This window comes from Polyodon spathula, chromosome 8 (assembly GCF_017654505.1).
Source record: "Polyodon spathula isolate WHYD16114869_AA chromosome 8, ASM1765450v1, whole genome shotgun sequence".
Taxonomy (NCBI): domain Eukaryota; kingdom Metazoa; phylum Chordata; class Actinopteri; order Acipenseriformes; family Polyodontidae; genus Polyodon; species Polyodon spathula.
Window position 1 is genome coordinate 47,663,512 of NC_054541.1, and position 25,128 is coordinate 47,688,639.

Genomic DNA, 25,128 nt, shown 5'->3' on the forward strand with positions numbered 1-25,128 from the left:
CACATCTTCAGTAATACAGCTACATTAATACATGAAAAATAAACTGTGTCCTTGACTGCTGTTATGTTCCCAACTCTTCTGTCAAGCACAGGACTGAACATTAATCTTCTTAAGCAGTGAGACAGACTGGTAACGCCTGACTTCATGAAGCATCCTAAGACCATTGAACACACTAATCCATCACCTGGTACTGTGCTGTCTAGAAGTCCATTTGAACATGTTTACAAAGCAGTGATTTAGAGTATTGCTTAAACAAGTTTACCATAGTAAAAGCATAGCAAAGAGTTATAAGAACATAACACAAGTTTGGGAAGGAGAAGAGGCCATTTGGCCCATCAATGCTCATCCTTTGTGGTAAACTATGAACAGTGGGATACCCATAGGAATACTGCCAATTACTGTAGTTAACTTTTATGATGGTTAATAAGGGAGGCCAGGGAACTAGTGGATTACTCAAGTACAAATTCAGCAACCTGGGAATTGTTTCTGTCCCTCCATGTATTTTCATTTGAACTGTAAAACATTAAAAAAGTGTTTTATTTATTTTAAGAAAATAAAGTACACAGTATATTGGGTGAAGTTGGCTACTGTGGATTGGTTTCACTGTGGAGTCTTTGTGTTGAGTGGGCATCTATCATCAGTTAACATCAAGCTGCACAGGATATGCCCCACCATCCTCAACAGGGTTTGTGTAGACAAAGATCTGGCATTCTAAATGGCCACCAGATTGCACATCCAAACATTTACATAAGACACTTCCGTCAGAGAGGCTTAGGCAAACACCCAATAAAACAGAATCACAAAGCAAAACTAAATCCAAAACTAAAACTAAATAACAAGGGTTTAGTAGATTGGCATTTTGCCTGTGACGGTCAGAAATGAAATATTTCATACATTTGAAGAAATTAACTAGTTTATTGACACATTTATTCCATATGCAACGAATCCTGCAATGTGAAGGCTGCTTGTGCAATTTTACAGTCATGTTTTCTCCTTGGTTTCCATTTATAACGTGGGCGCCGTCTTTAAACACAGGGGTCGATAGACAGAGATTTCTTGAAAAATTCCCTGTGGCAGTTCCACGGGGAATATTTCATTTTTTGTTGTCCCTTGTAGACAACATTCCCATATTATAAACTCAAGTCCAATTATTATTAATAATAATAAACGCAATAGCTAACGAGGAACAATAAGACCAGATCAAGTTCCTAGGGACTTCCAGCCAGCCAACACTGTTGATAAGCTCTGTCACTGATTAACAAGGAAAGGAATATCTTGTAAACATAATTTTGAGAATGTGTGACAAGATGGAGAAATAAAACAGCCAAGAATTAAACAAATCAACACCTCAAACAGATATAACCACTTCATAATCCTGGAGCAGCCATGATTACTCGGTACCGGTCTTTGATACTACCCTTACAATGATCACACACACACACAATTTATCTTTCCTAAAGGTAAAAAGGCTTACCTTTTTTCTCCCACCCCCAAGGCAAATTCAGGTTGGTTAAAAATGTATTGTGAGAAGTCTTTGTAGTCGCGTTGCCTATCTATATTCCATTGTGACAAAGCTTTGTTTCAGTTTATCAAACTCCATGCATTTTTCAGTACTTTTTTTCCACCCCAAGTGAAATATCCAAGAAGCTCCCTTTCCAAATAACAGGCCAGTGAACATGGAAGGCCGTCCCACAGTCCTGCTCTTACCTTGGACTGTTACTGTAACCCTCAGCACACGCAGGCGCCAGGGGTTTATTGTCTCTAGTCCTTGTACAGGGCCATAAAGGAAATGCTCAGTACAAGGTGTGTGCACACAGGTAAGGAGTGGGTGTTGCTACACATGACACAGCACTGGCTCCCCCCCCAAAAGCTGCTGCTTAGTGTTTAACTATTGTGCAGCTGACTTTTTCATGCTTATCTGTACTGTGTTCGCAGCTAACAAAGTAATTCCATACATCTTACCTGTTATGTTTTTCCATTACCTACATGGGCCTCAAACGTACAGTTTTAAAATAAACGTTATATCATTTTGAAACATGATCCCGGGTGCTAAATTTAGTACAAAAAAAAAATATTATGACTGGGAAAGGAGTGAAAATGGCACTTTGTTATTATTAGCCACACACGAAGGCCCTGTTTCTCCTACAAACCTTTCCCCTAACCATTCTGTTTAAAACAGAAGCACTGTAGGGTGTATCTTTCACATTAGGAAAAATTTTTGGTATCAATTTAAATTAATTCTTGAAGCAAGACTTTTTTTCAATGGGCGTCTGATTCCAATGCTCAGGTAAGCCAACACGATCGAAGTAGATTTGCTGGTAACTGCATATTGCCCCACGATTTCATACTAAAAGGTCAGGCTGCAGCAAACACGCACTGTACATCAGTAACCTTGACATCATGTTGTTTGCGATATTATATTGCACTTTAAAGTGTGCACTCAGAGAATCATGAGAGGAAACAGACATGAAGACACAACCTCTCACTAAAACAGACAAGCACAGTAAGGCAACACCGAGCAAAAAACTGCATAGGCAATGTGTTCTTCCTGCTGCTTTCAAAATGGACTGATGGTTTAATTGCTACCTTCTGCAGTACATCTTAATTATTTACAGACCGATTCATTTGGGCTCTGGAAAAAAAAAAAAAAAAAAAACACAATGCTGCATCGGTTTTCCAGAAACAGCAGGCTTTATAGCAATAGCAAATGCCTTTTTTTCCCCCTAACACTCCCACGCAGCAGTATGGTTGCAGAGGTGTGATTTTATTGGCAAGCATAGCGTCTTTCTTGCCTTGTGTGTTTTATCAACATTTTCACAGCCCAATATCATATTGTGGAAACTCATTGACATCCTCTCGCTCTACACACATTGCTTCAAATCTCAGTAGCAAAGAAAGCTCCATGCTTATTTTAGACAGGAAGGCAGACAGGTACTGCATTGTAATGGAAAGAGTACTTTTAGGGTTGAGCAGAGCAACAGTGAGCAGTGTGGAACTGAACTGCACAGCGTAACACATTCCAGTGTTTAATATGCAACCTGATTGCATGAGACCTCTGCAAATGATATGAGAGGTACACTGTCTATAATTGAACAAATATAAATGTGTAGTATATATTTATATTTATGCAAAGTTACATCATGTCTTTATTAATTTAATAAATCTTGAAGAATGTGTGACAGAAAATTCGAAATAGTGCATCTCCCTCTCCCATGTCGGTTTCAGACGGCACATCTGACTGTTAAGCTGACAGAAGGTTCTCAGTCGGCAGGTGCCTCTGGATCCAAGACTGCACCCAAGAACAGTAACAAAAACGACTATTCTGTGGATGTGCTGAAGAAACAGAATCTCTAAGCTCTCTTACGAGGTATACATTTTTATTCAATAGATTCCAGAAAGGCACTAAATAAAATCATGGAAAGCCTTTGTGATTCCAGTGCAGAAACTCGTACAGTGATACTCATACATACATACATACTGTATACTTTCACTGACAGGGAGGTCACTACGCTGGATACAAGAAACTAGGAACCTATGATGTCACCACCATTCACAGAGGATAAAACCACATTTTCAATTTGGAAAAGGCTCACTTCAGATTCAAATGTACAATTTCAAAACACCTTGTAAATATGTGACAGTAACCCCCCCACCCCCGAAAAACAAACAAACAAAAAAAAAAATGTTCTGGCATCAAAATTCAAATCAATATTTATTTCAGCAGCTGTTTCTTCCTTGCTTTTGAATTATGCATACTGTGGGGTTCTTTTAAAGTGATCAACACATTTGATTTCAACATACAGTACACAAGCAAGCTGAAGTTATTCAAGGGGGTCGGGGAGCAAGTTCAGAGGAAGAGGAAGAAGAAGGATGGGGAGGGGGAGGGGGTTCTGGGCCCGTTCTGTCCTAATAAATATGACACAGAAGTGATTCTCTGCAGTGTCAGAACCTCTCTCTCTCAGGGAAATGCAGGTTCTGTCACAGCTCCTCTTTGTAATATCCAAGTTTTGCAAAAGACATTTCCTTCCTGAGCTGCATTACTTCCCAAAACATCTGTTCAGCTGTCAAAAAAAAAAAAAAATACATTGAAAGGGCAAGAATGAATCCGATTACTATGACCTATGCAAATATGATAAATTGCACAGTTCTGATGTCATTTGAATTCTAAATGTGTTAAACTACTGAGCAGCATGCAGGGTTGAGTCAATTCCAATTCCCTTTTAATCAATTCCAATTCCCTTTTAATCAATTCCAATTCCCTTTTAATCAATTCCAATTCAAGTCCATCAAAGGAAATACTTTGAAGAAATTGGAACTGATTAAAAAAGAATTGGGAATTTATTTTAAAAATAAATTGGAATTGAAAAAGGACCCACTGACAGTATACACACACTGACAGTATAGGGTTAGTTATTATACCAGTAACAGGGCGCTTACTAAATGAAGAGTCCACTGCTCCATTAGTAAAGCACTTACCATCCTGTTTCACCAGTCCTTGATAGATGTAGCGGATGTAAGTAAAGAAGTTGCACACTGAAGTGATCTGAGGAACAGCAACAGAAAATACTCATCAGGACACAGACATAATTACACACCAATACAAGCATGCTAGCAGCATACTGACAGCAGGGCTGCGCAATTCAGATAGTTAATTACAGTACAGAGCAAGACCTGACCCGACCTGTCACATGTCTTTACCCCAGGTTCCACTTCTCACCTGACAGACCTCTGTATTTTATATACAGGTGATAATCAACTGATCCTATTGTGAGGCCCCGCTTACAAATGAATTACAAGAACAGAGACATGATCTACATTGCTGTCGGCGCACCACAGTGACTTTTAAACATGTTTTTACAGATGTTATCAAATTGATCCTATTATATAATAATGATTATCACTGATAGTATGGGTGTGGGCTGTAGGTTTACATTTATACATGTATGACTGTTAAAGAATATGCTTGTATTATAAGATTGCATGCATGTATGTTTTTAAAAAATGGAATATAAATATTTATAATGAAAAAAACACATACAAATTATAGTAAAAAAAAATATTTTAATTTTTTTTGCATTGGAGTGGCAGCTCAAAAGCAGATGTGTATTACTGCACAGTCTTCAAAGTCCTTACCCTATATCTACAAAAGGGAGACACGTAGTAATAGTTGCTGGAATCTCCAAACTTGATCCTGTGTTTACACATTTTGGTCTGACCGCTGAGTGCACACTTTCTGTGACCGAAGACAAGAGGAGACATACACAATGAAAACGTTTGCACAGGATATAAACAACTGCTGAGATATCAATTGTAGGTTTCTAACCCTATTAAAACACCCTTGGGCAATGTCCATACCAACACTTTATCACAATTGGAGTGGTCCAGGTATATTTAAGGGGGTGGGGTTAACAGTTCTGTGGTGTCTTGTTAGTATTTTATGTGTTCTTTTATTTTTCATTCTTTGAATAATGTCTCATCTCTAAATCACTCATCTGATTAAGCTACTGTCCCCTTGCCATCTTCCAATACACTCCTGGACTGTCATAACAAAACACACAACTTATTTCAGTGACACTTTGTAAAGGGTTCCAAGCATGATGCAGGATTCACATTCATATTCAAAACTAAATAAAAACTGTATTCAAAGAATTTTAAAAAATAATTTTGAAAAAAAGGGCCAGTTGCATGCATTTCGGCAGCCTTCTCTGAAACCCAAGAGAGAGAGAGAGAGACAGCGGGAGATTGGAACAGTCCGGGGGGAGGAGCAAAATTAAAAAAAGGATTCATTTATTGATTGATCATTTTCACTCAAACCAGACCATCTCAAAAGTACCAGAACTGTGGAGTGCAGCAAGGTTGTCATTATCATCCAGTAGGTGGTGCTATAGACACATTACTGCCCATTTTACAGTGTAGTTGTTAGGGCATTTTGACACAAGTAATCACCAAATCACCCGGTCGAAAGTCTCCCCCATATTAAAACAGTGCAAGAGAAAAGTGGGGTGTGAGGATTACTGTGGGGTGCTTGAACTACACACACACACACACACACACACACACACACACACACAGACACACACACAGACACAGACACACACACACAGACACAGACACAGACACACAGACACACACTTTGTCTAGAAATCCTCCATTTGGAACCACATTCCCCTGTAATACTACAAGCATGGTCAGGTGTACAAGAGCAGAGGTTTAAAAATAGGCAAGCTGGTGGAAGGGTTGAGTGATTGACTTACGTTACAATTTCACATCTCCGGCCACTACACCACCAAGGAAAGGAAAACAAACAGAGAAGAAATATAAATGAAGAAATAATGAAAGAGCAGCCATACAAACCCTGAAGAGAGCTGGAACAAGAGAGGCGACGTGAAAACAGGCTGCAGTGCTGACATGGAAACGGACATGTGGAGCAGGCCCTGTGTTAGGAGTATTGGACTTGTATTCTCTCTGCACGTCACAGACAAAGACAAGCGAAATCGTGCATCTTGTGCCAAATGAATGCAAAAATGAGGTGGAGTTGTCATTTCTGAATTTCAAATAACCTGCAGGCATATTTTATTGTGCAAATCCAATATTCTAAGTATGATCATATTCACCGAATGCCCTGAAGCAGGAGTACTGAGCTATTATAAGGCAGTGGGGTTTATTTCACTAATTATGCCAGAATATGCTTCTCCAGATTCACCCTCCCAGCAGTGACATGCCAGTCCTTTCACACACAAACATGCACTGTTCCAACAAGGCGGGCATTTAATAATCCAAACAGCACTCTGTTTTTACTGCAGAATTAGAAGGTGGCAGTATTAAGATCCTCCTCTTTTTATATTATTATTAAAGGGTGAGTAGCTTAAAATATCAAGCTATTATTATTCCCCCCTTTTACTTTATGACGATGTTAACAATGAGTCAGAGTGGTTCTGAGTTCTGCTGCTCCAATACTGAATTTGATACCTTTTCCCCCACTGCATCAGAATCCACCTGGCATTATCTGAGCAGGGAGAATCCTAGATGCCGGCTCCTTTTGAGTACTGCCCGAGTCCAACAGAAATTACACAATGCTGTGACCTTTCAACTGTGTTGGATCAGGTTACAGCAAACCATCAGAGCATGTGAATTCATCTAATTTCATCATATCACATTTCATCTAAAGACTCACTTTGGTCCTCCGCACTCCACTGCCGCAGCCTTGACGACGGGTAGGGACTGGAACCCCACAGGCTCCACACTCAGAGTGTTGTTCTCTACAGCCTCCAGGATCGCAGACGCTAGCTGAGGAGGGCAAGACAAGAGGAGGTGAGACCCAACCGAGAGAGACCCCTCCACACACTGTACACCAGGCACAGGTAAGGGGAAGATAAACCTAGAGCCTGCAACGTCAAAATCAGAGCACCAGTACCAGGAAAGTACCAGCATCCACAGCATGTAGATGTACAAGTGTGAGGGGGACAGTCAGACAATAGAGGAACTACAGGATCAATGAAGTGAATGTGCTCACTTTTACTGTTTGTTAGCATTCTCACATGGAATGAAGAGGACCAGAGAAACTATTTTACTGCAGGGATAGGGAATTTAACCATATCACTGCCACCCTTCCACCAAACGACACAAAATACAAAGTGACTGAGGACACTTCACCCTCTCATAGATACGTAGTCCTGGTTGCAGCTGATTTGAATCGGGATGCAAGTCTAATTACTTTTAGGTCTGCAGTTCAGTTCCAGCTTTGGCTTGGTACAGGAGTTAGTAGGAGTCTCTGTGAGTGGCCTCAGCCTAGTTCTTAAACTAACAATCCGTGACCTATGCTGAACCCAAGAGACAATGACATCATTTAATAAATATGCACTGCTTGCGACAGGTATTGGTTCTAAAGAAACAGATATTAACACACCCGAAAGCCCCTAGATTTAAAGCTGCTATATTGAAATACATCTGTGCTCCGGTGTATTTAATTGATCCGAGTGCGGTCTCATCAGACACAGGCAGTGGGAGGAAATTAAACTGCTCGACAAAGATCTGGGCAACCGTCTTCAAATAACAGAATGTGATTTACACTTGATTCACGTTCCATATTGCGTACACTTGCCATACTTCAATACTTGCATATTAAAACACAGATCTCATATCAGCCTCCTGCAATGTGCCTTTCTATGTAATTGCTCCATTTCATATTCAAAGTGCACTGTGCATCATCAATACTCATAATAAAAACACAGATCTAGTTATTCAGATTCCAGTGTTCTAGTTTGGTTTGTTGTTCTGATGCCACCTAATCCCACTCTCACAGAAGACCAGGTTAGAGGTTTATCCGACAGAAGGCACTGATGCATTTTAGAGATCTTGAAGTGTAAAGCTATCCCAGACAGAAAGGGATCTAAAATATCCATCTCTCCTCGGAGGCTCATTTAAATGTCACTCACAAGCCTGTCACGCTTCAGTCTAGCCTTGCTCTGGTTGCTTTAAAAGCTGTAAATCATTAAATCCTCCATTAGGTACAGTGGACAGCTGGCTAGGAGAGTTCTAATAGAAGAGTAGTTTGCCAGGAATGAGATATTTTAAGCTAGCTGTGATAAGCAGGCATATTATCCTGTGTGTATGTATGATGCATGTTTGTAAGCATGTGCTCTTCTGAATATTTAGTCAGCCAGATCAGCAATTTCTGGAAGTAAAAAATGCAGTACCTAAATCCTATCACTATAAAGCACATCTCAATCACTACAGTATCTCTGTATAGCTCTGTCAAGCACAGGTAAACACCAACACAACCTTATTCTCAAGGCATTCTGCAGAATGATTAATCAAAGGAGCATAATAAAATAAATTCCCTGTCGCCCTTCCTCGCTCTGGGTGTAAGAGAACGGCTCAACACGCCAGTCTGATAAAGAGCTTGAGTACACCTTTATAAAACATTAGAATGACTTACCTCACTTTTTGAGAAGGTTAAACAGGGGTAAATATCTTCTTTATAGATTCGTTCTAAAAAGGAGCATGTTCTTTCTAAAGTGGGCTCCTCTCTCCACGCTTTAAATTCACTGAAAAGCAGCAAATCCACCTAGAAAAGCGAATAAAAACAGACAGACAGCTGACAAACAAATTACCAATACAGCAAAACAGAACAGTAAAAACATCAAACACTACACTGTTATGCAGGCTCAAGTTTTTTGCAAAAACATTTTCAAAATAAAATTCTTAGACTTTACATTATAGAATTTGGCAACATTGGGAAAAGTCTGTTTACTGGTCTTACAATAGCATAAAGCAGGGCTGGAATAAAGACACCCACTGCATAGTAGCTCGATTCAGTCCTGGTTTACTACGAGTTTAGACACACCTGAGCTTGTTACCTATATTCTGTGCCTAATCAAACTCATATTAAAAGTCTTAGTCCCACCCCTATAAAGTATAACGTAGTTTCATTGGAAAGACTGAATATTTAAAGCAAACACTGTCTTTATGGCTCACCTGTACAGAAGGAAATCCATGTAATAACACACAAGCTAGTAACCTTTTCATCTTTGGTTGCTGGGTATTTTGGTTTATTGAAATGCTAATTTCATTTGGGAGGGTGAATTATTTTATTTTTTTATTTATTTTTTTAAGTACCTGAATTAATTTAACGTAAACTTTTGTATACTTTTGATACCTTGTCAAAGGCAAGCTAACTGCAGCTGTTACATTAGTCATGGCTAGTTTGTTATTTCATTTCTTCAGCTCAGCATTGCATTGTTGCTGTGCCTCTACCGGAATTCAATTAAGTAAACAATCAAAGTCCATGTATTACTACTGAAGGGCCATTGTTCATATAAGAAAAGGATGCCTAACTTTGACCTTCGTGCAAGATTTACTCTACACACCTCAATGTAACATTTCCTCTGCAGTAACCCCATCATAATATTAATGCGTTATTTCAGATCCTGCAGTTATGCAGCTTTTCATGATGTGTCATGTTCTGCGGGATTTCAACATGAGCACATGGATTTTGACAGTTAACTGCACTACAATAGAAGCAAACCAACAGTTCATTACAAGGCCTAAGGGAAGATATTAAATAAGCAACCATAGAGCCAGGAGTACCTGTACAGAATGTACACAGTTATCAGCCGCACAGCATAGTTCTTGTTGACTGTAAACGAACTCAGTTTTCATATAATGTGATACGATGGAACAGGTGCATGGTGGTGAACACCCAAGTTCAACAGCTGGGTGGAGCCGAGACTAAAACTGCTGAGTCACTCACCCAAGCTGGTAAACCCAGTCAGTCACCACATTTTGTGGAATGCAATAGGAATTCCCAAGCAGGGAGTACACTGACAACTTTTTACTGTCTACCATATTTCAGTAATTGAAATTAGAACCAAACTGAATAATTGCACATAAAAAGATAAGTGAACAGTGGAGAAAAAAAAAATGTTAACAATAATTTATAATACCACAGGTGTGAGTAATCACGACTGGAAATGAGAAGCAGCTCATAACTGTAATGCTGTGTGTGACAGCAGACTGGAAATGAGAAGCAGCTCATAACTGTAATGCTCTGTGTGACAGCAGAGTGGAAATGAGAAGCAGCTCATAACTGTAATGCTCTGTTTGACAGCAGAGTGGAAATGAGAAGCAGCTCATAACTGTAATGCTCTGTGTGACACCAGAGTGGAAATGAGAAGCAGCTCATAACTGTAATGCTGTGTGTGACAGCAGACTGGAAATGAGAAGCAGCTCATAACTGTAATGCTGTGTGTAACAGCAAACTGGAAATGAGAAGCAGCTCATAACTGTAATGCTGTGTGTGACAGCAGACTGGAAATGAGAAGCAGCTCATAACTGTAATGCTCTGTGTGAGAGCAGACTGGAAATGAGAAGCAGCTCATAACTGTAATGCTCTGTGTGAGAGCAGACTGGAAATGAGAAGCAGCTCATAACTGTAATGCTGTGTGTGACAGCAGACTGGAAATGAGAAGCAGCTCATAACTGTAATGCTGTGTGTGACAGCAGACTGGAAATGAGAAGCAGCTCATAACTGTAATGCTCTGTGTGACAGCAGACTGGAAATGAGAAGCAGCTCATAACTGTAATGCTCTGTGTGACAGCAGACTGGAAATGAGAAGCAGCTCATAACTGTAATGCTCTGTGTGAGAGCAGACTGGAAATGAGAAGCAGCTCATAACTGTAATGCTGTGTGTGAGAGCAGACTGGAAATGAGAAGCAGCTCATAACTGTAATGCTCTGTGTGAGAGCAGACTGGAAATGAGAAGCAGCTCATAACTGTAATGCTGTGTGTGACAGCAGACTGGAAATGAGAAGCAGCTCATAACTGTAATGCTGTGTGTGACAGCAGACTGGAAATGAGAAGCAGCTCATAACTGTAATGCTCTGTGTGACAGCAGACTGGAAATGAGAAGCAGCTCATAACTGTAATGCTGTGTGTGACAGCAGACTGGAAATGAGAAGCAGCTCATAACTGTAATGCTGTGTGTGACAGCAGACTGGAAATGAGAAGCAGCTCATAACTGTAATGCTCTGTGTGACAGCAGACTGGAAATGAGAAGCAGCTCATAACTGTAATGCTGTGTGTGACAGCAGACTGGAAATGAGAAGCAGCTCATAACTGTAATGCTCTGTGTGACAGCAGACTGGAAATGAGAAGCAGCTCATAACTGTAATGCTGTGTGTGAGAGCAGACTGGAAATGAGAAGCAGCTCATAACTGTAATGCTGTGTGTGACAGCAGACAGACGCAAACTGCCTATTTGAGATTTTATTTTTTTCCTCAAATTGAGGGTAAGAAATTTGGACTGCGTCTCAAATTCGAAGGAATACAATATATATTATAACTCGTTTCTTCAATTACAGCGGCCGTTCGTTTCCCCTGAATTGGAGGAGCCCCTGGGTGAATGTCAAGCTCACCTCTCTGCAGTCCCTCACGATGGGCTGCATCAAGCTCATTTCCTGCTGGCTGCCCAGCATGGCGCTGCTGGTGCTCTTGTTCCGAGCGTGCCCTTTCTTAAACTGAGTCTTTCCACCGGGCGGGAGGTCTTTACAGGGAGAGGTAGGGGAAGTGGAGAGGACCAGTGTTTTCAAAGCAGCTACTTCAGCCTGCAGAACATCAATCTGGAAAAAAAAATAAATAAATCCTGGGTTTCAGAACTACTTTCATTTAAGTTATTTAAATGATCGGATGTTAAATAAATTTTCCTCCCTTATAGTGTCTTGAACATCTCCTCCTGTAAACCTACAGACTCAATCATGCTGCGATGAGAATTGCGATCAGTTCGGAGCAGACTTAGCAGAACACCACCTAGTTTAACCTGACTGCTGTCTCATTGAAGTCCCCTACATTACCAGCGCAGACACTGCTTTGCAGGAATTCTTCTCACCTTCCCCTGTGCTTCCTTTAACTGCTTCTCCGCAGTGGCCTGCTTGACGTTCGCTTCTCGCACCATCTTGTGGGCTTCCTGTGGGAGCACCAAACACTATTTAAAATTTCACTCTCAAAACCGATTTTCCTTCCTCATTCACCTCTACAACCAAACAAACCATTTTGAAGCTTGCCCAGAAAAAAGCAAAAAAAAAAAAAAAAAAAAAAACCTTTGTGCCTTTTTTACATGATACATTTAAAGGAAAAACAAGAAAAGGTTAAGCCAGGAAGAAAGCGCCAAGCAATTGATTAAAGAGCAAGTACAGGTAAGACTTTAGCACTGCAGCTGCTAGGTGCGCATTTACACAAACTCAGTGCTGCATTTAATGAAGAATCCAAACAAACCTCAAACAGGCTAGCTGTGAGCTCTTCCAGTTCTTGCCCAAGTTGGTCCCTTACTTTAGATAGTCTTTCACATTCTTCGTCTTTTAACTTAAGGTCCTTAAAAATAAAATAAAATAAAAATAAAAGGAAAACTCCTTATTTCTATGCCAAAATTTTAAAAAGGTATATATACTCATGCTGCATAGTATAAGCAAGGTTCCTATTTTCATAGTGCCATGTGTTAACACTCCTGCCCAGAGAAGTGGGCTGTATCTCCACGTTGTTCCACGTGGTCACAGCACATCACACAACTCAGACGTTACTGTATAAAATCCAGCCTGGTTTGTAGGTTATATTTTGCACTGATGTTCCGCTTTGATCAGGGGAGGGTAGTGCTCATATATTTTATATATGGTGTCTGTTCTCAAAACCCCTAACCTTGTAAAAGAAGCCCTTATTGAACTGCATTACTGTAGCGTGCATCCGTTTCACAAATACTGTAGTGCCACAATAGTGCTCCATGAATATGGCTCCTCTGTACCTCACACAGATGAAGGCATTCACTGAAACATTAAAAAGGCAACTTCTTACAGGTTTTACCTTCATCTGTACGCTCAGATTTTAGAAGAAAAAAGAAAAATAAATCACATGCAACTTTGACCCTGAAATTGGTTCAATTTGCTTTTGTACTGTACCTAAAGCTCCTTTTATTTGTTGGTTCAAATTAAATATGTTACTCTAACTATAACCACACTGCAGAGAAGGCAGGGCCACAGAGCTGAAAGATCACAGAGACATGACTGTTCTGCAGTCAGGAAGCACACATAACCCCAAACAGTGATGAATAAAAACAACTGCCCACTCTGCTTGTCTTTCAACCCTAGAGGCGTCAGTTTTCAAACACAATTCTGGCATATCTTTAAGCTGGCACAGCACCTACAAGTACGGTACCTATAGGGAAGCACTTACTTTCCATCAGCTCTGAGCAAATAACCAAGAACATGCAAACCGTCCGCTCCTTGCCCATACTGTGGACAAGACATATTTAGTGGTTTGTAGTGCCTATTAAATCAGGCAGCACATCGATACTTCCTCTGAAAGAAAACTCAGTCAACTGACAAACAAGTCAAGCCACAAATTACCTTTGCTATCCTTACATGCTACGCGTACTGTTCGTAACCTTACAGAAAAGGAGACCCTACCTATGAATGCCATTTCTTTGAGCTGAAACTGATAAAATTCGTCTCAGTTTGTAGACAGTATGTCTGTGAATTAAAAAAAAAAAAGACCACACCACACATAAAAAGTGGGTTCAGTGAATAGCTAAAAAAAAAAAATGTAGTCTCATAACCCACCATGTACTCCAAGCACAGCTGCTTTGAAATGCTGTTCAGAATATGAAGCCCTGCATGTAAGGATGGAAGGCATATTTGAAGTGGGTTGAAGACACACACCCCCACAAACCCACACAGGTCTTCTTAGCTAGTCTCCACAACGGACATTCAGCACAAATCCAAAACATGTGCTTATTACCTCCTCAAAGCAGAAAACACCCTAACCAGTCAATATCCCTGCAGGTGTCCAAATGAGTAGTTCTCCAATTTCAAAAGAAGATGATTCAACAAATGTGATAAATGGGTCAAGCAAAACCACTCCGGGGGTCCAAAGTCACTCCGCTGACCCAACAGTATTTACCTACAGTCCACAAGAGCTGTATCAAATGTAAACCAATCAACACTTAAGCTCCTTCCCACCAGGCCAGATCTTACATTTACAGCCAGGTCAGTTTGAACTTTTCCTTTAGGTGCAATCAGACCCCTGTGCCTGTGTGCTCTATCATATCACAGCGCAGCACACAGTGTGCAAACCATGAGCCTAGACTCATGTGCCAGGCGTGCCCTGTACCGGACAGCATTAAACCAGGAGACGCAGGGGGCAAGGTGCTCCGATTAATCATCTCTGTATCAATCACAAAGCACTTTAATGAGTGCACCTGGGGTCTAATGTGTTTCCCCAACTTAGCAAGACTCCTGGAATGTCCTTACTGGCTGGTCCTCAGGCTTTTTCCATTTTGACAACCACATGATTTAGCTGGTGTATTAAGCTAATAAACGGTAGTTTATTATAACCATTTTTAAGATTAAATCAGTAATAGTGCTCCATGTCCAAGTCAATTAGACAAGCTGTTTCGCAACACATTTAGAACAGTGTTTATATGGCCATGTTAGATTTAACATTTTCAATCTAAAAATAGACACCATTAGGAACATCACAAGTTCTTATACACCCTTTGACCCCTGCTTTTACCCATCTGTTACTTGTACAATCTGGTCTCTTGATTATTTTACTCCAGTCTCTGTTCAAATGATAGAGTCTGTCATTAAGACAATGAAACCTACAACAATGCTCCCTGGATCCATCATCTGTCCTTCAGTCTTGCTTAGCCAACATCTCACCATTTTAAACGAACACGTCTAATATACAACAATAAATCTGCAGTTGTAATACTGCAAAATGAGGGGGAAAAAAAAAAAAAGTCAAATCCTTCAATAAGTTGCCAAGTAATTTAGCTTACCCTTTGTGCTTTAGTAAGCTCCTCCTTCAATCTCTCATAACCTTTTTCTCTTACTTCCATAACAGAGGGGCTCCTCAGGTGAGACAGGCTGTCTGTGCTCAGCCCAAAGACATCCCCGCTCTCCTCACCCCTGCGATCTCCCACGCCACCATCGAGGAACTCTGCCTCCAGGCGCGCGGGCTCGTTCTGGGAGGCGTGATGCCGGGAGCCAGAGGAAGAGCAGGGCACAGCGATCTGTACATCCGCTGCCAGGACACTGCAACATGAAAGCTTTGGTGAGGGTTTACACTAAAAGAACATCTGTAGATCACAGTGTGCTTTGTGTGCGGGTGGGAGTCAGAACCTGCAAAGGCACATATACTGTATGTTTATATTACAATGTATGTCATACAGCAGCCAGACACTGGTATCCCATTGCTTTCTGAGGAGGTCACACATTCTGTTATTGCTCAGTACTGGAAGAGATGACATTAACTAAAAGACACCTGTTTAAAAGTTCACTGCTTACTGATGAAACACTTGCCACTGACGCGCGAGCCCTGCTCTCAAAGAGTTACCTCTTTCAGGGGACAACAATGATTATTTCAGACAAACAGAGGGAAAGAAATAAAGGAATCACTTAAAAAAATGGTACTACAGCAGGGATAGTGGCATTGAACTTTGAGTGGTGATAAGTGAGAACAGTAAAACAAGCATTGTTGCAGGATTGAGAAGTTGATCTGGATACAAAGTTTCATCCCAATATTAATAAGAGAAATTCACTTTCGCCTGACAAATGCCCCCTAGCAGAAGTTGAGTAAAAATACATTCACTTATCACAAAGTATCACAACAATCAGGACAATGTTTAAAAATATGTTGCTGGGATACATCAAAGATAAAGTAATATGTGTCTTGTAAACACTGCAGTGTTTTGTAAATAAGTGGAGTACACAGTTTCCCTGACAAACAGCTATGGAAAATTTTCTGGAAAAAAAAGATATACAGTAATCCCTCGATATAGGACTCTGCTATAACGCGCCTCGGATATAATGCTCCTACAGCATGTCCCCAATTCCCTATACTAGTGATTCACGCAGTACTTCTACAGTAAATACAGTACAGGTGTTGTTCAAACTGTAAACAACTTCTCAGTCTAACTTCCGTTTCTGTCTCTCCCTTTTGATACAGTATCTGAACTGAAGAAAGGCTGCGCTGGCACTTTATATCAGAGACATCTTATTCAGCATTCGTTTTATAACTAAATAATATTAGTCCTATTACATGGTTATCTTTCCTAAAGTATTTACTTTTTGCTGCAAGAGAAGCTGTGGCTTTCTCCGGGAGACAAGACGCTTCAGCTTCGCTGCAGCCCTGTTCCGACAGCCGAACCCGGGGCGAGCCCATTCTCTCTTCCCCTCACCCCATCCACTCCCCTTCTCGCACTTGGTTTGCTTGTCTGTCACTTCGAATTGAACTCCCGACCGCCATTTAGCCAGACTATTTATAGTTTAAAAACTGCTCATTAAAATGATCCATGAGTGGAATGTTACCTTTTTTTAATTTTTTGTAAAAAATAGTGTTGATACATGATGCTTTATGCATGGTTAATTAACAGAAAGCTTCAATTTTGCATCACTATATGTGCATTAGAGCGAGTTATTTTACTTCAGTCAGATGTGTGTTGTGTCCCACGGTGCCCCCCACTCACTCCCCAGTTTATAATGCTCTTCAGTTATAACACTTATACTGTGTCCCCCCGCAGAACCGCGTTATAGCGAGGGAGCAACCTAATTGCATTTTTATTCTTCTTTGAAATTTTTTTTTTAAGAAAAGAACCATTTATAACTACAAAATACTGCATCAAAATTCAAAAAGTAAAACTCTGAGAAACGAAGTCAAACAGACCAGAGTTTCAGCCAGTGCCTTCTTCACACCAGTATATTAATATAAAACTCTACGGAGAAAGCAGCCGCTCACCTGCTGTTGGAGGCCTCATCGATGCTCAGGTGCCTGGGTGTGGAGTACACGGGCTGGGTGGGCAGCTGCGCTGCGTCCAGGCTGTTGGGCGGGCCAGGGCTGGAGCTCACAGACGGGTGAGTGCGGTACAAGATCGACACGGCGCCGGGCTGCTTGAGGTGCCGAGCCTCGGACTCTGTGCGCAGGTCTGGGGTGGTGGGGGAAGCCAGGTTAACTTCATGAAAGCCTTCAAGGGAGTCACTTGCCATTGCATAAAACGCATCATACAGATCCCTGTGAGAGCGAGGAGGGAACAGCATGCGTTAAATAATTAGCTGGGACTTGACTGAAGCACTTCAGCACAGAAACCAGGGACCAGAGGACACAGGAAATTAAGTGGAGCTAGATTTAGGACAGAGGAACACTTCTTCATATAGAGAGTGGTGAGGACTGACTGGTTTGCCTAGCCATGCTGTTGGTGCTGAATCACTGAGAACCTTTAACACCCCACTAGACAAAGTTTTAAAATAAACCAGATACTAGGAACTGGAGAAACATGGATAGGCTGAATGGACTTGTATTGTTCATTTATTTTCTTATGTGCTTGTTTCGGGCATTCTTATGTATTGCAATAGCCTTACAAGGTTTTCAGAGTTCCCCAATACTAAATAAGCTTTTAATGGTGACAACATCTGATGAAATGCAACATTTTCTAGTGATCTAAGCGAGTGTCAAGCGCAGGCAGAAGGGACTTTTGTGTTTAGCCACCTAACCCCTTGCTGCCCTTTCTATTAACTGATATTTTTTTCTAGCCACCTAGACTGGCTCATTAAACCGCAGTGCAGTTATAATGTGCACACACACCACTGCTGAAGTAAAGTATACCTACAAGGAAATAGACTATTTTAACAGAGGAAGGTTAAAAGTTCAACTTTTTCAATTAGTGTAAACCGTAATGACTGTATCCCTTTTTAAATAGGCCATTGGAAACCAGATACAATGACACACAGGGGCATTACTTCACTATACTGTACGATACGATTACAGAGAAATGCTCCTTCCTGGCTGGCAACTCAAGCTCTGATCAACACTGTATATTGTGGCTGTCTGGGACCTGTGTAAAAGGTGTTTGAGTTAAAACTATTACAGGTGGTCCCCTCTATCCAAAGCAAAGTTGGGGAGCCCTGCAAAGTCTTAAATGAAGAATGAGAGAATGCAGTTTCCGTTGCCATACCTGCCTTTTGGATGAAGAGAGGTATTTAGGATCCCCTGCTTTCAATCTGACACCTTGCTCGAGTTCTGGGGGAAAAAAAAAAATCATAGAGAAACAGGGAAGTATTCAAACAGCTCTGTTATTAAGCGGTGCAGTAACACACGTCCACCAGCAAGGACAGAAGTACAGAATTACAAAATGAGATCTTTCAGCGTCATTTGAAAAGCAGATTACCATGACCTACAGCTAAAGTTTGTGCATGTGAAAATACAAGGCTAACAGATACGATGCTTCAATGTACCCACACTGTGATACCCTCAATAACTTGTGCTAAAGAGCGTTTTGTTAAGACTGGCTATGTCGTTCTCCAGACAGAAAGCCTCCATTCATCCCTACAGGGTTCCATGAAAAGCTTCCCCAGTACTGCAGTAGATTCTGTGCCTCATACTGCATTGCGCAAGGTGGCGTGCTTCTTTAGAACTTAAAAACAAACCTTGACTGCACACCATATGGAACTGTTTTAAATCACAAGGCACTGTATTAGGATCGGCCATGCTCCGTCTCTGGAGCCCTGGAGTTGAAGTGGAGATGGAGCTGGGGATGCAGGCAATATATAGCAGCTGCAGTAAAAATTAAATTAGACTCCACTTCTTTAGTCATACTGCTCTGTGCATGTCACTGACAGAAGTCAGGAACACTGTACTGCAATTAATGTCATAACTGTTGGTGCCCCTGAATTGAAATAAGACTTTTCCTTTGAAATTCACACTATATTGATCAGGAGTAAACATATTCATGAAACAGTCAACACTTGTCAATATTGGCGACATTTTAAAATAAGTACATATATGCAATGATTCAATGTTAACCACAGTATAGGATTATAAGATTGGTGATTACTGTACCTTCAACAGGAAACCATGCATTGCAAGTTTAGTAAGCACTTTCAATCCTTGGTAATAATAAATCTTTCTGTTAATATAAAACTATAAAAACAAACCAGACACTGTATACAACAGACATAACCCACTGTAACCGAGTAAAACAGAATTGATTTTCACAAGCCCAAAGGTTCATCTCCAAAAGTGATGAACTAGGAGGTACAAAATATGGGTTCTATGCCAGCAGCTTCAGTATTGCAACTCCTGAATCCATACATAAATATCTTTGCTCAGATATTTGTACAGACATTCTTTTTTATTGCCAATATTAGGAATAGGGCTTTTGGTAAATTAAAAAAAAAAAATTCAATTCACTACGTACCATTCTGTGAAATGATGCTGGACAATTTCTCCACTGGTACAGCTCAAGCACTGTAGTGTGATGCTTGTGTAGCAGACTTGACAGTTCAACACATCATAATGGGTATGTCTTTGTAGTTTCCTTTGAAAAGAAATACACAGTTTGTGTAAGTATGTTTCTAATACATTCATATTTAACATTTGACAAATAGCATTTATCAGCAAATACAGAAAGAACATTTTCAGTATTTTTTTATGCATGATTTATAGGAGTCATACATTTTAAATAAATGGCTTCACAATATGTACAACTGTACTAGTGTCTCCCACTGCACTGCAGTTAGAGCCAGACCGGCTTTTAGTGGGAGATACAGTCACACCCGACTATTGTTGCATTGAGCCAAATCGGTAGAGGTCTCTTCCCTCTTAGATAACAAAATAATAATTACATACCAGAACTGAAATCGGCTGCATAGTGCCTGCCCTTTAACTGAACATCGTATGGTGGATGATGTGATAACAGAGACTGGAGTGGGATTTCATGGCACAGTGGTCGAGTAGGTAAACTCAGAAATTAAGCATTATTAACTTAGAGTTGAATGGTTCCTAAATGTCACTGAATACACTCTGTATTCTAGCCTGCAGTTTCCCCTTCACTATTATTCAGTGATAATGTACAATTAGCTCTTGTAGTCAATACAGGGACAGAAGACCTGCAATCCAGTACTATTGTGCTGCTCGCTGTATTACAGGTGAAAAAATACTGTTTAAAAAAATTATTAATTTCCCACCCAGAGCCATAATTGTTCATCCTGTTTCCCCAAAGTTCAAAATTAACAGAGATGCATTTATTGATTTCTATAATTTCACCTGGAGTCACTCACGTTTAAAGTTCAGTAGTTATGTCGAATGCACTTGCGGAAACATTGTAATGCTAGGATTTGAATTGCCTATTGAAACAGGAGGCTGGTGTTGGTGACGTCAGGAGATGGCAATTGAAGTACGATAAATAAATATGCTTTGGATCCCCAACACACACAGGATAAAATACAGATATAATTTGTGTGTGTTTGGTCTTTCCAGAAACTGCACAGCAGACTTGCAGTGGAAGGCAAGGGATAATCCTGACTGGTAAACCCTAATGCCACGCACACAGTAGGGTCACAGACACTTGGATGCTCAAAATCAAACCCTCTTTGCTTCTCTTCAAGGTCACTGTCATCGTCATTTTACTTCAGCATCGATCCTCCTTTCAACGAGACAGCAGTGGCACGGTGTCCTGGCATTCTCCTTAGAGGGTGCTTCAGCAAGAAACGATTGTTACATGAGTCCAAATCCGACAAAGTGAAGGAAGGCCACACTGCAGGTCTGCCATTGGCTTCAGTTACTGCACAGAGGAAATTTCATATTCTTCTGTACTGTCAGAGGCTGGGTAGTAATTTTTATATTGACTGCATGTGAGCACAATCTAATGTCCAATCGGTCACATTTATTACACAAAGCTTTTATTTTTGAAGGTCCTCAGTCAGAAATTGGGACCCTTATGCCGATTATGCCCATCTGTCTGGCTGGCTGGCTCACACTACATGGAGAACACGATCCCCATCTTGATCTGGCACCAATAATTAGCAAGCTTTACTAGCCTCCAGACGTTTGGATTGTAAATATTTTTCTAATTTGCATGTGCTGTGTGCTCATTATTGGTAAATCCATCTGAGCTACATGTGAGCAGGAGGATGATGGGAAATGTAGTTCTGAGAGGTCCATGCAAGTACATGGGAAGCCATCTTGAGGGAGGGAATCCAATTTAAAAGTTTAAAAAAGTGGTCAAAATGTAAAAATTTAAAACAATACAAACACCTTACATAAACAGTTGCAGCAACACATGGGAACATGTAACACAATAAAATAAAAAGGTCCTTATATACCATTTAAGCTCTCCACTGAAATCAGGTGCTGACAATCAGGGCAGGGTCTTTGCTGTTGATTGGGCTCATTTACCATTCAAAATTAAACAAGTTAAAAAAACAGCTGCTTGGACTTATGATTCATCACGACTCCATGCAGCCGTTCAAAACACTCGATAACTAAAGTCCTACTAAGGTTCATAACAATGTAGTATTCAATATACTGTATATATGCAGAAGTCGAATGTGTGATAAGGATTGATGGGTGGACATACAGGTGTCTCCACAATTATATCCTCGAGGCTGGAGATACAGTATGCATCACCAGCAGCAGATAAAAATAAAAATTAAAAAAACACAACAAATCTGAACGGCAAAACCCATTAATAATGTTCTACCAAGAAAGGCGTTCTACTGCAGTAAGTGAACACAGGAGACCATGAAGAAAGGAAGGCTTTACTACGAGGCCAAACTGAGACATCTGGAACGTGAAACTTTCATGACAGCTGTTCCAGAGACTCGAAGGCCCTTTAATGTACACAGCAAACTAATACAAGAGCTTCAGGCTTTCCTTATTTGTGTAAAACAGTCAAGCTTCAGTTAACTCTTTAAAGGAATGATAGCTGACTAAATAAATGCATACATTTTACCTGTTCTACACTTCCATTAGAACCGGACATAAAATGTGCAGTTGTGAAAGAAACACATACTAAAGTATTGTACAATAATCTGTTGCATATCCGCCATGATTACTCTCTTTAAAAATGTTAGCTTATTATTAGAGAAGATCAGTTCAGAGATTGTAGATATTACCAAAGTACACTGTGTTGTATGTACTCTGTGACCTATCGTTGCTGGTAGTGTCACATGAGCTCTTCAGTGTCTTGATATGTAAATAAATCCTGTTCGCCCATGGGGTGTATCAACTTCAACCTCTGTCTAGCTCCTGCCTGTCACTCAGCAGCGAATGCACACACCTACTCTGTCACAAGCATCAATACCCTGTATCTTTCTAAACAAGGGATTTAGGGGAGCGCCCTAATAAAAGCTGAATCTCAAGACAAGAATTGTATGAATATAGTAATTGTTACAGCTGTGTATAATGGGATTTAAAACAGGATTCATTATCTGGTCCCACCGCAGTCGGATATGTGACAGATTACTGTATTTTCATAATAACCCTTTAAGGTACAAAACAAATGATACTTCCGTTATTCTTTTTGCGATGAGGTGAACAAAACAGGATTTAAAATGTACTAACAGGTTGGATCTGGTCATGAAATTGAGTCACTCTCAAATGTATTTTAAGAAGAAACTGTTTGAGTAACCGCTCAATTCCTTGTGTACCTCAAGGGGTTAAAACACGATCTCATTTGCTACACTGGGTTAAAGAAAGTTCCCTGTTTCCATGTCTTACACGCAGGAAATCTGTAACACTAGCACTTCCTGTGTCATTTCACCCGAGCAGGTGTCTTCTGGGTCAATGCATGTTCCTGGTTGAAAGCACGGCAGTCATTATTTTGTTCGCTTACAATCACTTTAAAATGGCCAGGCTTTAACAAGCCAACCTTTCACTGTAGACTCTTCAGGCTGAATGACAAGCCCCCTTCCACCACAAACAACCCTCCCAGGCAGGTTCTGTACAACCAGCACAGCTGCACTAAGGGGTCCCATTTATTACAACACTGACAACAGGATCTCAGTCAGAGCACTGGATTGATCAAATCAAGGGTCGAATGAATGGGATGAACTCTTTGTTACTGTGTTACTGTAACTGCTTTGTTTAAATGGAGGTATAAGCATTAAAACATGATTACTTAAGCACAATACAAATAATTTTGCAAATATAACATTGTATTTATATAGTTACGCAAGCTGTACCACAGGTCAAAAACTCACAGCATTATCCTGTTTCACTATTATATTTTGTACACAAGCAGTCTGTGCTCTGTGCCTACAGTAGAGCTGGTATAGCACAGTTGCTGGTTCTGAAAAACATTTATACATTACATTTGAGGAGGTCAACAACACCAAAGAGGAAAAGGGACAATCTAGTAATACAAGTACAGTTAGCGTTACTTCTACTTTCACTATCTTTACCACTTTGGCATAGTAAAAAGTTGAAACTAGGATAGTACATACTGTAACATGAAGTTGGGGGGGGGGGTCTGGAGTACAGTTATGATCTCTCGCTTTTCCTATGCAGGGATGGAAATAAATAAGACTCACTTAATAGCAGTTTTATCCATTCCTGATTTTACTGTGTGTTTTTTAATAAGACACCTGAGCTTGTTACCTCTACACTGTGGCTAATCAAGCTCATAGTAAAACCTGGAATGGGTGAAACTGCTCTGCAATAGATGTCTTATTTCTACCCATGCTATGGTAGTGCAGCATCATAAGCTCTGCTGTCACTTGCTGTAGTCTTGTTATTCCCCACAGCGGCACATGTGCTTCAGTCACTCTAGAAACATTAAACCCCAGTAACTCAAGGCAGCAGTACTGTAGTTCCCCATTCACCTAAAACCCAGGTTTTAGCTTTCTATGCCCCTATAAATAACTAATCCTAAGAACAAGGGTCCAATTATACCTATAGCAGTATCATTAGCCTAATGCAAAAGGGGAGCTGCTGTATGCACTTCATGCATTATGTGATGGCCATTCAAAACAAGTAGGGTGCCTTTGGCTGCCTCATGGAATTGCTACAGTACATTATTATGGTAAATTCTCAACTCACTTGCATGAGTTACCTTACTGTCTAGAGGATGCCGGATGCAAATAGCTTTCAGGTATTTCCTCTGACCTAGTGGAGCTGTGAATCTCTTTAAGTGTTTGCTATTGCTAGATAGGGGATTACACAATATTTGGCAGGGACAGTGGAAAGGCCATATTGTTGCCCTCCTGTGAGCGCTATCTTTGTGAGGGTGACTAGCTAATCTGAAAAGATGGCTATGTGTTGGTTTCTTTTAAGCTTCTAAGAAAGACGAAACGTACCCTTGAGGAAACTGTAATTATCCAGGGATTAAAAACTGCCTGGCAGCTACAGCAACAGGGTTGTGTACTGTATGCACAGGAAACTTTCTTTCTCCTTGACACAATGCTTGCAGACCTTTCACATACAGCCGAGGCACATTCTATACAAAAACTGATGACATCACTGCATCACCAGAAGCCTTTGTGTCAACCTATTATTAGACACATTTATTACACGCTCCTGCAGATTTGGGATACAATTACACACATCAGATAGCAACTGCTGCTAAGGAAGTTGACTGCAAATTCTAATACTGCAGTACAAGTAAAACTTTGTGTACAGCACATGTAGCAATTTATTTTATCCTAGAGAAAGCAGGACTTGCAATATGTTTGAGGATTTTAACCACTTACTGTAAAAAAAAAAAAAAAAAAACAGGCAAAAATCATTCAACTGAGTTGCATTCAACAGAGAATATTCTTCAGCTGAATGCAACTAAACGTTCCGCAACTATAGAATTAATATCAATTA

The 25,128-nt window shown here is 40.4% G+C and overlaps 2 protein-coding genes across 8 annotated transcripts in view; both read right to left on the minus strand.

The window, feature by feature from the left end:
• LOC121320070 (myelin regulatory factor-like protein) overlaps nt 1-1,780 on the minus strand; it is a 32,220-nt gene extending 30,440 nt beyond the window's left edge. For all 3 annotated transcript variants that reach the window (XM_041258235.1, XM_041258234.1, XM_041258233.1), the window contains exon 1: nt 1,475-1,780. The gene's annotated coding sequence lies outside the window, so the exon portion shown is untranslated. The remainder of the gene's footprint in view (nt 1-1,474) is intronic.
• A 1,580-nt stretch (nt 1,781-3,360) lies between these two features.
• Nucleotides 3,361-25,128, minus strand: part of LOC121320071 (rab-3A-interacting protein-like) — a 29,769-nt gene continuing 8,001 nt past the window's right edge. The window contains exons 2-14 of one of the 5 annotated variants that reach the window (XM_041258238.1): nt 19,739-19,858; nt 18,501-18,561; nt 17,284-17,556; nt 15,326-15,581; nt 12,772-12,867; nt 12,386-12,463; nt 11,916-12,119; nt 8,939-9,067; nt 7,175-7,287; nt 6,355-6,465; nt 5,134-5,233; nt 4,477-4,543; nt 3,361-4,061 (exon numbers count right to left, since the gene is read on the minus strand). In XM_041258238.1, the coding sequence (XP_041114172.1) occupies nt 3,979-4,061; nt 4,477-4,543; nt 5,134-5,233; nt 6,355-6,465; nt 7,175-7,287; nt 8,939-9,067; nt 11,916-12,119; nt 12,386-12,463; nt 12,772-12,867; nt 15,326-15,581; nt 17,284-17,531 (1,485 nt within the window). In that variant the 5' untranslated portion in view covers nt 17,532-17,556; nt 18,501-18,561; nt 19,739-19,858 and the 3' untranslated portion in view covers nt 3,361-3,978. Of the gene's footprint in view, nt 4,062-4,476; nt 4,544-5,133; nt 5,234-6,254; nt 6,279-6,354; nt 6,466-7,174; nt 7,288-8,938; nt 9,068-11,915; nt 12,120-12,385; nt 12,464-12,771; nt 12,868-15,325; nt 15,582-17,283; nt 17,557-18,496; nt 18,562-19,738; nt 19,859-25,128 lie in introns of all 5 variants that reach the window. The other 4 variants (XM_041258236.1, XM_041258239.1, XM_041258241.1 and 1 more) reach the window with 4 other exon arrangements.